The sequence below is a fragment of the Scheffersomyces stipitis genome, chromosome 1 (assembly GCF_000209165.1).
Source record: "Scheffersomyces stipitis CBS 6054 chromosome 1, whole genome shotgun sequence".
Lineage (NCBI taxonomy): Eukaryota > Fungi > Ascomycota > Pichiomycetes > Serinales > Debaryomycetaceae > Scheffersomyces > Scheffersomyces stipitis.
This window is the reverse complement of record NC_009068.1, coordinates 1479673-1494820: the sequence shown is the minus strand read 5'-3', so window position 1 is coordinate 1494820 and position 15148 is coordinate 1479673. Positions and strand designations below refer to the sequence as shown.

Genomic DNA, 15148 nt, shown 5'->3' with positions numbered 1-15148 from the left:
ATACAGCCGGGCCCAAGAAATGCTCATAAAAAATATTTAATCGAGGAAGAGAGACATAAGCAAGCCAACCGTGAAGTCAAATTGAATTACAAATTCGAGGGGACAGAAATGAAAAGTATTTCAGGTGCTGTTCTGGTGTATTGCCGTGCACAAGAGAAAAGCCGTTGTAGAGAAGTTATCAGATCGGACTTTATCTGTCTGAAATTTTTCGTTTGCCGAGGTCGCATTTAATAATTTGCATCAATCCACATTTTTTCACTTTTAATATACTTGTAGATTCTTCACTTCTTTATTAGAAGACATGAGTATAAGTTTGGTTTCTATATTATCCTCTTCAAAGTCTTGATAATACAAGGAAAGTTTTATAGATTTTTGTATATAACCCATGAGCCAGCCAACTTCGCCAGTAGACAAAGATTGGTTGAACAACGACTATGAGATCAAGGAACAAGACCGATTCCTTCCGATTGCCAATGGTACGTCTTCTATAAGCATTCATTCAATTTTCCTTAACTTATGCTAACACCATCTAGTCGGACGTGTGATGAAAAAGGCTCTACCATCCCACGCCAAATTATCAAAAGAATCCAAAGAATGTGTCCAGGAATGTGTGTCTGAGTTTATATCTTTCATAACCAGTCAGGCAGCAGACAAATGTAAACTTGAAAAGAGAAAAACCCTAAATGGTGAAGATATTCTCTGGTCAATGTATATCCTCGGTTTTGAAAATTATGCTGAGACTTTAAAGATTTATCTAGCCAAATACCGTCAAGTAAGTAATTACACAACATTTTTCAAATGTCAAGATCAATACTAACATGATTTATTAGTACGAGCAAGAAGAGGCAATGAAGAGGCCACCCAAGAAGAAGAAAAGGAAAAAGAGTACCACGATGAAGTCAAAATTGAAGAACGAAAGTTCAGAAGACTATCTTGAGACAGGCGACTATGATGATTCCGAGCTTTCTTCATCCTATTCAAAATCAACGGGCGAGGGATCACCTCAATACTTCGAAACTGTAGGATTACAGCTGGCTACTACCATCGACCGTATAACCAACGTCAGCGAAGGATTTTCCCAATTTATCAATTTCGACGGAACTAGTACCAATACATTGATACCCGAAAGTTCAGGGTTTGTAACACTTGGGTCACAAAAAGGTTCATATCTTCCAGAAACGGGAGAAGATAAGACAAGGAAGAGTAGTTTGAATGAGGCTTCCAGTTTGGCTACACTAGGAGAACAGGAATGGGAGGAACTGATTTAGCTGGCCAATCAAGAACATATTATCTGCAACATACCGACAGACAATTTGAAGACTATTCATGCAAGCAGGACATACTGAGTTGACCATTCATCATTAAAAGAAAGTCGCCTAATAAAGAAAGAAAGATAATTTATGAACAGAGAAAACAGAAGGAAGGAACTACATTGGAAGCCTAAAAGCTTACGCCATATCAAAGAAATAATTAAATGCAAATCTAGAGAATGTTACAGAGATAGAAGGTGGAATTCGGATAACGGAATGGGTGCAATACAGTTCGAAAAGTAAAATTAAGTAAGCATGAAATTTCCAACACTAGTATCCGTTTTTTAGCAGAGTCTAGAAGACTAGAAGACTCATGCACGGAATAACCCAGAGTTAATTCCCCAAATGGTAACAACAGCCCGAGGCTAGCAGCTTGGTGGTGCTAATGGGAATCTGCATATGAAGCAGGCTTATGTGGAGGTGAAATTATTTCGAACGAAGTTGAAACGGTCAATAAGGATCATGATAAGATATAAAAAATAAAAGAGTCAGTGGATCAGAAACTACACCAAACAGCAAGTTCAAACAAATTATGTCTGGGACTTTTAACCAAGTCACAAATCTTGAATTAGAATGGCCCCATTCAAAAGATGGTGGCTAGATGCTTAAAGGTGGCAGAAGAGGTGACAGAATTTCGCCCAGAAGGGTAATATTATTTGTACAAGGCAAAAAAGTACGCGACTAAAGCCAGATAGACAGAACCAGAGACAGATTTTGGGTGACGATTCGGAGTCGTCAATGCTTAGAGCTCGTAGATGACACAGTGAAGAAGAATCTATATAGACTATAATAGACAATTCAATGAATAAAACCAGTAGCGGGCTGCTTGTTGTTCAGCTCTCGGCTACTCAGCGCTGTAATTGCCCTAAACTATTTTTGTCGCTAGAACAATTCTCCTGAGCCTTCTGGCTAAGCGGTGGAATTTAGCGGGAGAATTAGTGGTAGATTTCTTGCGGAACTTATTCAAATGCCGCGAGAAAGAGAGCTAATATTCCAAGAAATCTCAGGGAAAGGCATGCAACATATTCACAATGTAGCACTCACGACCACTTTTCCGGCTTTTGTAATTTAGAAACTCCCTCGTTACACCAAACTATCACCAAACTGTGTCTCATAATTACAATTTGTGCCAAAACGCATATTATTCAAGCCCAATAATTATTCCTGCCATCTCTGTGTGTGCCCCTGGTACCCCCATAGTTTTCCCAACGGTGCCAGCGTCCCACCACAGCACCGCGAGCGAAGCCGCGACTACCAGCATTTTGTCGCTATTTCAAATGCAGCTCACTCACCATTTAGTACCTGCTGGGCGTGGCACGACCGCGAATCACGCTGAAATCCCATCTACTCTGCTTTGGGAGCAGCATTTCATGGTAGAAAAGAAGCAATCCTTGTTTGAGTTTTTTTTACCATCTTCATCAACAAACCTCAACAGTGGAACCACCACGGCTCGTACATTGTACATTGCACTTTCACAGCCGCCTGATCCATCAGCAAATAAGCGAGTTCTGTTTAGTATCCACAGTCTCAGAATTGCAGAGCTTTATAGCATCACATAATTGTATTATTGTACCAGTCTAATATTAGCATACGTTCTGACGTATTTCTCCAACCCATCTTTGATACTACCACCATTCTACGACTGTCACTGCTACCCAACCAATAACAGTCCCAAAATCAAATCACAATCCACCTGTTCAACCCCGAGCCATTCAATTGTTTGTTCAATTTTCAGTGCAATTTCTCACTCAGTTAGTTTCACCTACAAAGTCGTAAATTTCCACACAATCTAGTCCCAATTTACCAGTTACTACAATTGCAATCACAATAATCCAATTATGATCAAATCGTTCCGAAGAAGCAAGAGACAGCTGTCATCTGCCAGTCTGCCCAAGCATCTGATTTCACGTGTCTCATCCAGCTCAGCCCAGCCAGGCTACGATGTTGATTCCGTTCTCCAACTGCCCAAGAAAGTAATTCGGGCCTTGTACGATTACACTCCACAGGGACCTGGCGAATTGAAGTTTTCCAAAGGTGACTTCTTTCACGTTCTCACTGATGATTCTGACAACTTCAACTCTGACAACTCCAACGGCTGGTACGAGGCTACCAATCCTATGACCCATGCCCGTGGAATGGTTCCTATTTCGTATTTCGAAGTTTTTAACCGTTCCAGACCAGTGACAGACGACTCTCCCTTGGCTGGAACTCAGGGCGTCCCCCCTGCCATCACCCATGGTCCGCTGGGCCATGCGCATAATCGTAATCTGAACCAAACGCTTTACGCCGTAACGTTGTACGAGTTTACTGCTGAAAGGGAGGACGAATTGTCCATTCGTCCAGGCGAAAACTTGATCATTTGTGCTCATCACGATCACGAATGGTTCATAGCCAAGCCAATAAATCGTTTGGGAGGCCCAGGTTTGGTTCCTGTTTCGTACGTCAAGATAATCGATCTTCTCAATCCTCTTAGCAATCAGCCTGATGTTGATACTTCAGATAAGGAAGCAGTAGCCAGAGCAATCGACAGTTTCAAAATCCCAACAGTGGAACAATGGAAGGATCAGACAGCCAAATACCAGGCTCTGACAATTCCGTTGGGATCCATCTCCAATAGCCAGACTCCACCTGTTTCTTCCAATACTCAGTTTTTCGAAGGTAACACTGAAGGTTCTAACCGCTCTTCTCTTAGCTCATCAAACACCACCATTGTAGAAGTAGGTGTCGACTCGTACCAGTTGGACCATGGCAGATACCAGTACCTCATTATAGCCCGTCTCTCCAACGGCAAGGTCAGAAACTTGTACAGATACTATCAGGACTTCTATGACTTGCAGGTAAAGCTTTTGGAGTTGTTTCCTTACGAAGCTGGTAAGATTGAGAACTCTAAACGTATCATTCCTTCGATCCCTGGTCCATTGATCAATGTTAATGACAGTATCTCCAAGTTGAGAAGGGAGAAGTTGGACTACTACTTGAGAAACTTGATCGCTTTGCCAGTGCATATCTCCCGTTCTGAGGAAGTGTTGCGACTCTTTGAAGTGTTGGATAACGGCTTCGACAAAGAAACCTCAGAAGGAGTAGATCAGACCAACCATGCCAACGCCAACAACAATAACAACAATAACAACAATAATGCCAATAATAATGGAAGAACTTCCAAGCCTATAAGTCAGCAATCGAACTATCAACAAGACAGATTATCGCAATATTCTAATTTCCACAACAACTCCAGTCAGACAAGAACCTCCAGTACACCTACGTCAGCTGAATCTGTACCTGACAGATCAAGGTCTTCATCTAGCGCCAACATCAATGCTGCCAGTGGGTTGCCCACCCAATTATCCAACAATAGTTCGGATACGAAGCAGTCCAAGGTCAAAGTCAAGTTTTATTACGACGAGGATATCTTTGTATTGTTATTGCCTACGAATTTGCGTTTGCAAGATTTGAAGACAAAGCTCTACAAGCGGTTAGACTTAGACGATCCCGAGAGTGGCCATGGCAGATTGGCACAGGATATACAGTTGTTCTTGAAGAACGACTACGACGACTTTGTCAACGAAAACAACATTGTAGACGATGAGTTTGACGATGTCCACATTCAGAAGCTAAAGGAGTTTGAGGTCGACGACGACGACAAGTTCCACCGCATTTTGTTCGACAAGTGTAAGTTGGTAATTCTTGCCTAGACACAACTCTCATTGCTCACGACTTATCACGCATTTCCATGGACCCCCTATGTATTATAGATCTGTTTTAGCTTCTGACAGAAAGTGAAATTGATATTCTCTTTGGTATTGCCATCGCAGTAGCCCGGATAGGTATAGAAGATGTGCGATTGTACCCTCATGAAAGTAATGCTAGCTAGTAATCTACGAATTGTACTATCGTAATGTATTAATAACGTGTGTGAGCATAAGATGTGTGCTGTCATTCACAATCATAATCATATTCATAATCATAATCATACTTAGCATACCCTTAAACAATTATAGAATACCAACATCTGTAATTGTATACTATCACTTAATAACACTATATAGTAGAGTGTATAGTCATATTTAATAGAACACATCATCATATTGTACCACTTCATGCCTTCGTTATATGGCAGTAATGTAAATACAACAATTAATTTGAATATCATCTTTGAACATCATTGAAAGAGTATCAAACTGTACGGCTTCAGAGTATTCTAAATTCTGTCTCTCAATCACGGTACAGACGTTGAGTCACCATATCTATTTTCATATTCACAGCTGACCTTGTCAGCACAACCTAGACATATCTATTATCATCTTTATTATCATTCTTTTTACTATAAATACAAATCAGTTTCGAATCGCGTCTGGTTTATTTCTGGTAGACAAAATAGCTTATGCTCCTTTGACAGGACTATCTTTAGGCGAGAAAAACGCACTTCATATACGATTCGGGAAAAATTCAAAATAGAATTAGCTAATACTGTTTTGTAACATATTCTTGTCCACCGCTATCTGGGATACTCCATAGGTAAATCTGTTTGTAAATTCAGAGTCACTGCTTGTAAGATAAAATTCCCACCTCCTCGACGATCTGTCACATCTGAAATATTCGCTACGTGTTCTCTTCAGACTCATCTCTAGTTTTTCTCAAAAAGATATTCTAGGTTAAATATATTATAATGGACCACAGCTTATCCACATAGATTATCGCTATGAGCCACGAAAGAGCCAACGGACTTGATAAGAGGCCGTCACTTATACTGGATGTGTTTCTGGCGTTACGTGGTATTCGCAGAGTTCTTTTGGGAAACGATAACCCCGATAAGAAGGAACCAAGTCGGACAGAAGAATCGATCCAGAGACCTAAACTAAGGGTTTTGGAGCCTAGTGTTGCAAGTACAGGTCAGAGTCAACGGTCACCACCATCCCCACCACAACGAATATATCAACATCACCAACAGAATCTGACGAAGTATGAATCACAAGACCGTTTTCGTTCTAATTATGAGGATTCATTTCAATTTTTAAGTCTGCTATATGATTTCAAAAGCAACCAATATTATGACGAACAACAGATAAAGTATGATGATGTAAAAACTGAACAGGATCAGAAGATTCAATCAAATGCACAGGTTTCCTATCTCAACCAAATGACATCTTTCAAACGTGAAAAAAGTAGAGATAAGGTAATCTCTGATACCTCTTTGACTGAACAAAGCGATTCCGAGCCTTTCATTCCTACAAGCAAAATGGCAAAGAGATCTACATCATCAACACCTGCAGAGTTGGTATCTCAAATGAAGCAGACCAGTTCTATTTCCAAGCATGGAAACAAGTACGCCAAATTGAACAAGCTCAAAGTACATTGTAGTGAGTCGATTCTGTATCTAGATCTAACTTCCGATACTGAAACAGATAGGCTGTCGCCAGTGCTGCTTTCTGTGTTGCTTCAACGCAAAATAGAGTCCGAGCGTAGCAATATTGCACATTCATCTGATGTACTCCATAGAGATGCATTTTCCTCTTCATCTGAGCATGAAGCTGAAATACTTAAAAATGAGAAAACTCCAGAATCAGCTAAGGTTATTACGCACGAGAAAAGTCCTATTAGAATAAGTAAGAAGACTTCCCGATCTAGAATTCCATTTGGAGAGAAACAGAGCCCAACTATAAAAAGTAAGGGTTCAACTTTACATTCTAGTAGTTCTCCATTTTCAAAATTACGGATTAAAAGTAAATTGGGTAAGAGTGGCTCCCCAGAAAACAGTACAAGTTCTGCAGGAGTATCATCTGAACAAGTCCAAAAGAAATCCGACGATCTACAAAGCGAATTGAATTTACAGAGGGCTTATGCAGTGAATGTTCAAGGAAAGCCTGGTTCACAAGGTTCTTCAAGCAAGGTTTCTAGCACAGCAAACTATATCAAACATTTGCAGGCAAATTCCCCGGTTCCGAGTTTAAATGAAGATAGATTGACATCAAAAGAGTACCTTCAGCTGAACGGAGATTCTGGTTTCTCTCGACCTCAAGCAGTGTCGTTGCAGTTTGGTGCTTCTGGCACTTCTCAAGCTTCAAAATCACCCTGGGTCAATGAAGTTCAATGTAATGTACCTGAATCCAATGCAATTCCTCAATTCAGAGACATCACCAATCTGAACAACGATTCAAATAGCAAAGCCCCTTTTATAAATGACGCATCCGCTATTACAATAGAACCAACATATAATATTTTGGAAACTCCTATAAAACGCAGTATCGAAGTTGATGCATCAGATAAGTATCAAAAACCTCCAAAGAAAAGAATTGAAGATGATAAAGTGGTCCAGTCTCCCAGTAGAGTTGCTGTGACAACTCAGAAGCATAAAGGGTCAACAGAAGATGTTCCAATGACGAATGGTTCCAAAAATTCGAAATTATCTTCATTATTTGAACCACCATATCCCAACAAGAAGAGCATTGCGGATGGATCTACTACTAAGCCTATTTCAGTAAATGGCAACAATGTGATTGAAAGTTCGTTTCCAAATGTTCAAAGCAACTTGTTGGAATCATTGGATAAAAATGTAAATGAAATACGAGAACCAAATGACGACAGAACTTCGACATCTACAACCTCAGGATTCAGCAAACCGAAGAGCAAAGCTAAAGGGGAGAAGAAAATGACATCGCCTAATACTCCGAAGTCATGCAATGTTACGCTTCAAGCTTTGCTAAGGGCGAAGATTGAACAAACACGTAAGCCGGATATAGGTTGCGATAAAGTGGCATCCAACAAAGGCAAGCCAAATAAGAGAAAGATACAACCACTGTTTTCGTTAACACCAGAAAAGCGTCAGAAATCATCTAGCAGTTATGATTCATGTAGTGAAAGTCCAAGACAGGGGTTATCACAAGTTGGAGTTAGTAAGTCCCAACTGGCTCAAGAGTATAGTAACTTTTTTAAGTCGCTCCCAATTCAATCTGGCCCCTTCAATTTAGACGGGCTAGTTAGCCTGGAGGATGCAGTTGCTTTTCATTCGGCTCTTTCACTCTCGCTGGTCCAACGACTTCAAGCAATCAAACAAAATCTACTGAATCAACGGAATTTACCGTATGTTCAACATAACTCAGAAAGTATCTCAAATGTGAGCATGTCTGAACCCCCAATGAGTAGTCAAGATACCGTTGCTAGTATGAACAAGATTTCTCCTTTATTCCCTCAAAATCCATCTTCTATTCAAGGTTCTTTTTCTGTGTCTACTATGAAATCCTCATCTAAACTTAAATCAACGAGTACAACCAGATCATTTACAGTAACGGCCAATCCTGTTGAAAAAAGAGGGGAGGAGGCTTCAGTACCGAGACATGTAACAAAAAACCATGAAATTTCTGCTCCCATGGAAACTACCCAAAGAATTTACAATACATCTATAGTACCACCAGCAAGTAGTCAGTCTTCTGTTGGAGGTAGGATGACACCACCACCATCTCCAAAAAGGAATCTTGATTCCATTGAACTTGAAATTGAAGCTTCTGCTGTATCTCCTGAAAATCTCATTCCAGTAGAACCTCCACTTCCATCTGAATTGACCAAGTCCCATACTATTTCCAAATCAGGTTATAGGTTTGAAAATGCAATTACAGGTGAAACTGGTAGATCTGTTGAGATAGCTAGACTTACGAATGCCTCCAAGGCTAGTGGAAAGATGTTTACACAGCGACGAGAAAGTAAAAATGTCAGGAAGGAGCAAGAGTTTGGACTAGATTCTAGTCCAACATCTGCAAAAGTTGTTGTACATAAACCCCAGATGATGGATTCCGTTACGCAACCGTCTAGTCGGTATTTGAAGTCTTCTCAAGTACTGTATGATGGTGGCAGCAAATCAGGCTTGGAGAAGGAACCTTCCATGGCAAAATCGCTGAATACTACTCCAAAAACAGGAGAACTAGAACCTGGGCAATCATTAAACGCTACTGAAGGAGTTCGATGTCAAACTCTTGGAACTTTGGAACACACGAGTATGACCTCTGTAAATTCTGATAATGTTGGTATTATAGGTTTAACAAGTGAAGCGCCTAATGAAATTATCGACTTAACTAGTGAAATTCCAAGGATGAAACTAGCAGAATCGAATGAAAATGAAGATACGGTTCAGCCACTCAATGAAAGTTCGAATATTGACGGCAGGCTGTCTTTGGATATGACTGTATCGAAGCATAGCCTGATGTTAAATTCAACCTCTGTTAACCAAAGACAAGAAAGTAGTTTAATTGTTGACCTTTCGGACTTTCAGCAGACCAGCACTTCGATGGAGCCAACAGTAAAATTGAGGAGGGGTTCGTTTGGTGGGTTATTGTCAAGTCCGATTAAACATCTAGAGCGGAATGATCAAACTCAAACTCGCGATAAACGCCTCTCCGCATCAATTACAACTCCATCAAAGACAAAACTGGGTAAGGAATTTCGTGCTGTCCCATCCAGTACTTTGCCATCTGCCAAGAAGGTGCCAATATACAGAAAGAGTTCTCCTGAGTCGGATACAAGATCAGGCGTAGAGAAGACACTTGCTTGGGATGAACAGCCATTGAGAAGACTAACACGTTCTACTAACGAACGGGCAGAATTTTATTTCATATCTGAGCATACCAACAAAATGGCCAGGCTTCCAGAAGTTTCGACTGCTATACACCTTGTGAAGAATCACTTGGTAGATCCTGATGAAGATCAAGACAACAGGAACACTTATGATATGGACACCGAAGGTGAATGCAGTGGAGATGAAATAAACGAGTCACAAGAACAGTACGAGCATCGGCCTCTTGAAATGGTCAAAAACACACCTGAAATCTTGCATTCGAGAAGACAGGAGTATGATCAAAGGAGAACTGAATTCACTACGAACGGAAAAATCCAAATTTCTAGTAATTCCCTCCGGATATTGCTGTCTGATACGGAAGATGATGTGTGATGCATAGGAAATTTTGCATTATATTACCGTAATACCTAGTCTAAGTAATCCACAGCGTTATATAGTTGCTAATAGATGATGGACGGGTACTTCATGATATATATAAGGCTTGTATTCATATATAATACAAGCCTCGCACTATCGATTCGTATACTACTAAATTGACTAAATAATGAGAACAATATTTGACTATATTAGCACTGCATTTTTCGCAGCCATATATTCGCAACCATTTTCTCAATCACGAGACTGGGGTTAAAAATTACCCCAGAAGCCACAAATATACATTTAATGCGGAGCGGAGTAAAACTGGAAAGAAAAGGATCTCACTCCTTATTGTAGGATCTGAGGTCTTGATTTCAAGAAACATAGGTCAGATATACAATAAAGTCAATTTACGTGTAAATTATTCCAATTGAACTGAATTATCTGTTTTGTAGCTATCTTCAATTACTGATTTGTCATAACTGAATTTCATCGGAGTATTACTCAGAAGCTCAATTATAACTGATTATAACTGAATTATAACTGAATTACATCTTACGGCCGAAACTTATCATTATTTTTTCCAATGATCAATCCAAAGTACTCCTTAACTCACTACTACCATCTGGCCAGGACCCTTGCTGCCACCAAGAACCCCGTGGCTCCGCACATCGTCAACTTGTACTTGGACTACAATTGTCCGTTCAGTGCTAAGTTGTTTTTCAAGTTGAACGACAGTGTGATTCCCAAATTGCAAGATAAACATCCCAACCAATTCCAGTTTGTGTTTGTCAATGTGATTCAGCCATGGCACTCCAACTCGGTGTTGCTCCACGAGTTTTCATTGGCTGTCGCAAAGCTCTTGCGGGACAGCAGTGAAAAATATGGAGATACTAATAAACTCTTCTGGGACTTATCTAATGTTCTTTTCAAGAATAAGGAGGCGTTCTACGATTCGAACAATGTAACATTGAACAGAAACGAGATCTACGAACAGATTTACGATGTAGTTTCTAAGGACTTGGAATTGTCAATTGGCAAGGATGAGATCTTGAAAGAGTTGCAAATCGTACCTACATCGGGAATTGAAAATTCCCGCAATGGTGGAAATGGAGCTACCAACGACGTGAAGTATTTCACGAGATACTTAAGAGGTGTTGGAGCTCATGTGACTCCTACTGTCTCAGTTGACGGAATTATCAATGATGGTATTTCCAGTGGTGCCGAGATCGACTTCTTGATTGAAACCTTTGAAAAAAGCTTATAAAGCCTAGTTATCAATGGTCACAAATTGTGAGATTAAATGAACTGAAGTAGCTATATATAGCCCAAGAATCTATTGTGAAAAATCAGTTATCTAGTTAAGTGATAATGCATTCTATATAAGCTGCTATTACTAATATACACATATGATCGTATGATAATGGTGAGGTAATTGAAGAAGATTTTAATCTTCATCTTCCATGTCGTCGTTGGCATCTTCGCCATCAGAGTCTGAGTCATCTTCCAAACCACCGGCTTCAACAGTCATGACAGATTCTCCGGTAGAGCCCTGGTATTTTCTTGCAATTCTCGAAGCACGACCAACCTGTTTGGCTTCGTCTCTTGCCAGACGTTGGAGTTGTCTCAATTCATCACGGAAAGAGTTACGAACAGAGCTGTTGGAAAACGAGTCCCACATCTTCAAGGCTCCACTGACTCCACCAACTGTCAAGTTTCCAGCCACTTCAATGTCTCCAGCATAAGAAGTTGTCAATACATTACCTACACCGAAGTCACGAGACAAGACCATGGATGGACCCTTGCCAGATTCAACAGGAGCCTTCCAGAGCTTGACTGTCTTTTCGGACATGGCACTGGTAATCAACATTCCTGGGATGTGCGCGTTAACATCCAAGGAAGAGATACCAGAGTCGTGAGCATGCAAAGTCCACAATGGTTTTTCCATCTGTCTGACATCGAAACAATAGACATTACCACTGTCTGTACCAGCGTAGAAAATCTCTGGTACTGAAGAATGGCCCCAGTGGACGTTTTCGACCTCTTCACCAGGTGCTACATTGTAGCTTTTGGTCATACTAGAGGCATCAGAAATTCTCACATCAGTAATGCCTACAGTGCTGTCATAACCACCAGTCAATAAGATCGAAGCTTCCTGCGAATGCCATTGAGAAGATGCTACAGTTTTGTTGTTGTGGATAGTGTTCAACGATCTGACGGCAGTGCCGTTGTTCAAATCCCACAACTTGACGGTGTGGTCGGCAGAAGTCGAAGCCAAGACCGATCTATGTATTCTATTATGTGACAACGATAACACCGCATCGGTGTGGTGGGTGGTAACATGCTGGGACTTCTTCTTCTTCTTCTTGTTCTTCTTGCCGGCTCCGGCAAATGAGTTGGCATCTGGCTCTCCCAATATCAAGTCAGGAAATGCCTTGTCTATGTAGTCCAAATTCCATATCTCGATCTGTGGATCGAACGTACCTACAGCAGCGAAGTTACCTACATTAGATCCATCTTCAGAGCCAGGTTTGAAGTTAATCCATTCCACACACAAGGGAAATGCTGGCAACATGATATCATGGTGCACATACAAATTGGAGTCTCTGACCATCCCCTTGGCTACATCAGCATCGAGTTTGTCCTCTTCTTCTTCCTCGGCTCCATCTGGAGCCCCGGCACCGTCATCGTAGACGTATACGTCCAAATACGAAACATCGTCATCAGTTCTTGTGGCTAATACCAAATTATCAGTTGGATAGATCTGTGACTCTTTCTTTTCTTCCTGAAGATCAGTTTCAGTGGGTAAAGTCAAGTAGGGATCAGAACCTTCTCCGTCTTCCTTGTGGAACTTGGCTTCGCTAGATAACCCAGGGAACATCGTCACTTCTTCTCCTTCGCTGTCTGCTCCATCGTTGTCGTAGTTCTCCAAGTCATATTCCTTCAAGTCGTCATCCAAATCGATCTGGTCCCCCAACTTGTCAGTTTCGCCAGCCTCAACCTGGGCTTCGTGCAAATCTTCTTTTGCATCAGCCAATTCCAATTTGGCCATGGCCGTAATTCTTTCCATTTCCTCGTCGTCCAATTCGTACTTTTCGGGGAATTCGGAGGCAAAGCCTCTAGGAACCCAAGCGCTGGACGATATCATATTCTATATGCTACTGAGTGTCTTCCGTTTAGGGATGTGCTATGTCTTCAGTCTCGAAATATTTCACTAGAATGGAGATGAGTTCTAAATCTTTTTTCAGGTGCTGCATACAGACTGAAAATTTCGTGGATGATCACGTGAAAACCTTCAACGTATGCCGACATATCTTTCAGAAAGCTAATCAGATATTAGTTACGGCAGTAGCTTTTCGTAAGTACGCATCATATGTACATATATATTAATGTGCATGTTGATGTTGGATCTTATAAGATTGTTGTTTTACTTTATTACATTCTCAATTATTATCATATTATCTACACACAGCCTAAAGTAAAACCACACCGACACCACTGGTCTGATCGTCAACTACTTCTTTGGTTTGGGGGTCGATACCACCGTGAATTGGCCATGTCTTGTAGTTGAACAAATAGTAATTCAAAAATCCGTCTCCACTGCCGAATTTGGCATCTTTGATGAAGTAAGAGTTGTCTTGCGAAGTCAAGCAATTGAAGACATCTACGTCAAACTGTTTGGACGTTATCAAAGCATCCGTAATCAACCCGTTCAATCTCTGTTTGTAGTTCTCCTCTCCGTCAGATTCAGAAGCGTAGTAGAAGAGGTAAGCAATACCTAACTCATTGTGAATAGGATTGTTTAATACAGTGAAGGGCAATAAATAGTATGAGAAGAAGTCGGTAATCTTGCCATCTTCATTTTCAACTACGTAAGTCTTGATAACATTAGAAACGGTGTCCGTTGCCAGAGCTGAGCCCAAAAGCCAATGGGCCAACTCGGGTTTACTGAAGGTTTGAATCAACTCGAATTTCTGGTGGAACTTACCGTTCAAATCGTAAACTTGGTCTAAATCAGCGTATTTCATAGGACGCAAGCCTTTCGTCTTCGTAGTGTTAGGCAAAGAGTAATTGGCTACCATAGAAGCCTTGGTCTGGTTAGAAGGCAAATGAGAGAATCCCACATCATGGAGCTTGGTCCAGTTGATGGGACGGTGGGTATATCTACAGACTGACACTGGTGATGGCAATACGACCCCAGCGGTGTACAAGGCTTGCCAGATGTTCTGCTTGTTGACCCTTCTGGTGATTTCCTTAATCAACACCGGTGCTAAACGTTTCGATCTGAGTTTCTTGTGGATACAGAGGAAGTTTATCTCGACACTGGGGATTGTCTTGTTGGACTTGTTGAGCTTCAACGTGATGGGAACTGCAGAAATGAAACCTACGAGTTTCTTCGAATCCTTGACACGTACACCTACATGCCAATCTTTTCTCCAGCCAGGTGCCTTGAGAGACCATCCAAAGAATTCGTGGGAGTACTTGAATCTGAAAGTTGCGTCATTATCTTCCACGTAGTGTTCGTACAATAATTGGTACACTTCTTCCAACTGGTCCTTGTCTTCAATATCAATAGTGCTCCATTCGAAGCTTCCCAAAAGAGGCAAAGGTGAGTCTGGAATCTGGTCAGGAGTTTTGGTGGCGTCGATTTCACCTTCGGCATCTATCTTTTCGTCCAAACTTGGCACTGGTTGTGTTTTCCAGAACTTGTAGTCTTTCATTTGTTTCTGCTGGGTAGGAGTGAGTTCCTCTCCCATAGATAAGAGTTTCATCAACTGTTCGATAGTCTTTGAAGAGACGTTCTCGGAGGTATTGGATCCCGAAGGAATCACCTTATCTTCACTAGACATGGTGTATGGATAAAAAAAGAGAAAGCAAACAAAGACAGCACTATAATTCAAAAAGGGAGATATTTGAT

The 15148-nt window shown here is 41.0% G+C and overlaps 6 protein-coding genes across 6 annotated transcripts; 4 read left to right on the top strand and 2 right to left on the bottom strand. All coding sequences in view use genetic code 12, as the record gives it.

Annotated features, from left to right (window-relative positions):
• Positions 1–385: 385 nt before the first annotated feature.
• Positions 386–817, top strand: HAP3.1 (CCAAT-binding factor, subunit A (HAP3); the record flags this gene model as incomplete). The annotated part of the gene is made up of 2 exons (XM_001387893.1): positions 386–476; positions 534–817. 2 exons carry the CDS (start codon positions 386–388, stop codon positions 815–817), a joined length of 375 nt encoding a protein of 124 aa, XP_001387930.1.
• Positions 818–3148: 2331 nt separating this feature from the next.
• BEM1 (Bud Emergence Mediator) lies at positions 3149–5304 on the top strand (the record flags this gene model as incomplete). The annotated part of the gene is made up of 2 exons (XM_001387892.1): positions 3149–3490; positions 3524–5304. 2 exons carry the CDS (start codon positions 3149–3151, stop codon positions 5000–5002), a joined length of 1821 nt encoding a protein of 606 aa, XP_001387929.2.
• Positions 5305–6009: 705 nt separating this feature from the next.
• PICST_28545 (hypothetical protein) lies at positions 6010–10245 on the top strand (the record flags this gene model as incomplete). The annotated part of the gene is made up of 1 exon (XM_001387891.1): positions 6010–10245. One exon carries the CDS (start codon positions 6010–6012, stop codon positions 10243–10245), a length of 4236 nt encoding a protein of 1411 aa, XP_001387928.2.
• Positions 10246–10816: 571 nt separating this feature from the next.
• Positions 10817–11497, top strand: PICST_34331 (hypothetical protein; the record flags this gene model as incomplete). The annotated part of the gene is made up of 1 exon (XM_001387890.1): positions 10817–11497. One exon carries the CDS (start codon positions 10817–10819, stop codon positions 11495–11497), a length of 681 nt encoding a protein of 226 aa, XP_001387927.2.
• Positions 11498–11553: 56 nt separating this feature from the next.
• On the bottom strand, positions 11554–13396 carry PWP1 (periodic tryptophan protein 1). Its single transcript, XM_001387481.1, has one exon. It carries the CDS (start codon positions 13376–13378, stop codon positions 11678–11680), a length of 1701 nt encoding a protein of 566 aa, XP_001387518.2. The 5' UTR covers positions 13379–13396; the 3' UTR covers positions 11554–11677.
• A 271-nt stretch (positions 13397–13667) lies between these two features.
• On the bottom strand, positions 13668–15080 carry NMT1 (myristoyl-CoA:protein N- myristoyltransferase; the record flags this gene model as incomplete). The annotated part of the gene is made up of 1 exon (XM_001387480.1): positions 13668–15080. The coding sequence occupies one exon, from the start codon at positions 15078–15080 to the stop codon at positions 13704–13706; it is 1377 nt and encodes a 458-aa protein (XP_001387517.2). The 3' UTR covers positions 13668–13703.
• Between the last annotated feature and the right edge of the window lie 68 nt (positions 15081–15148).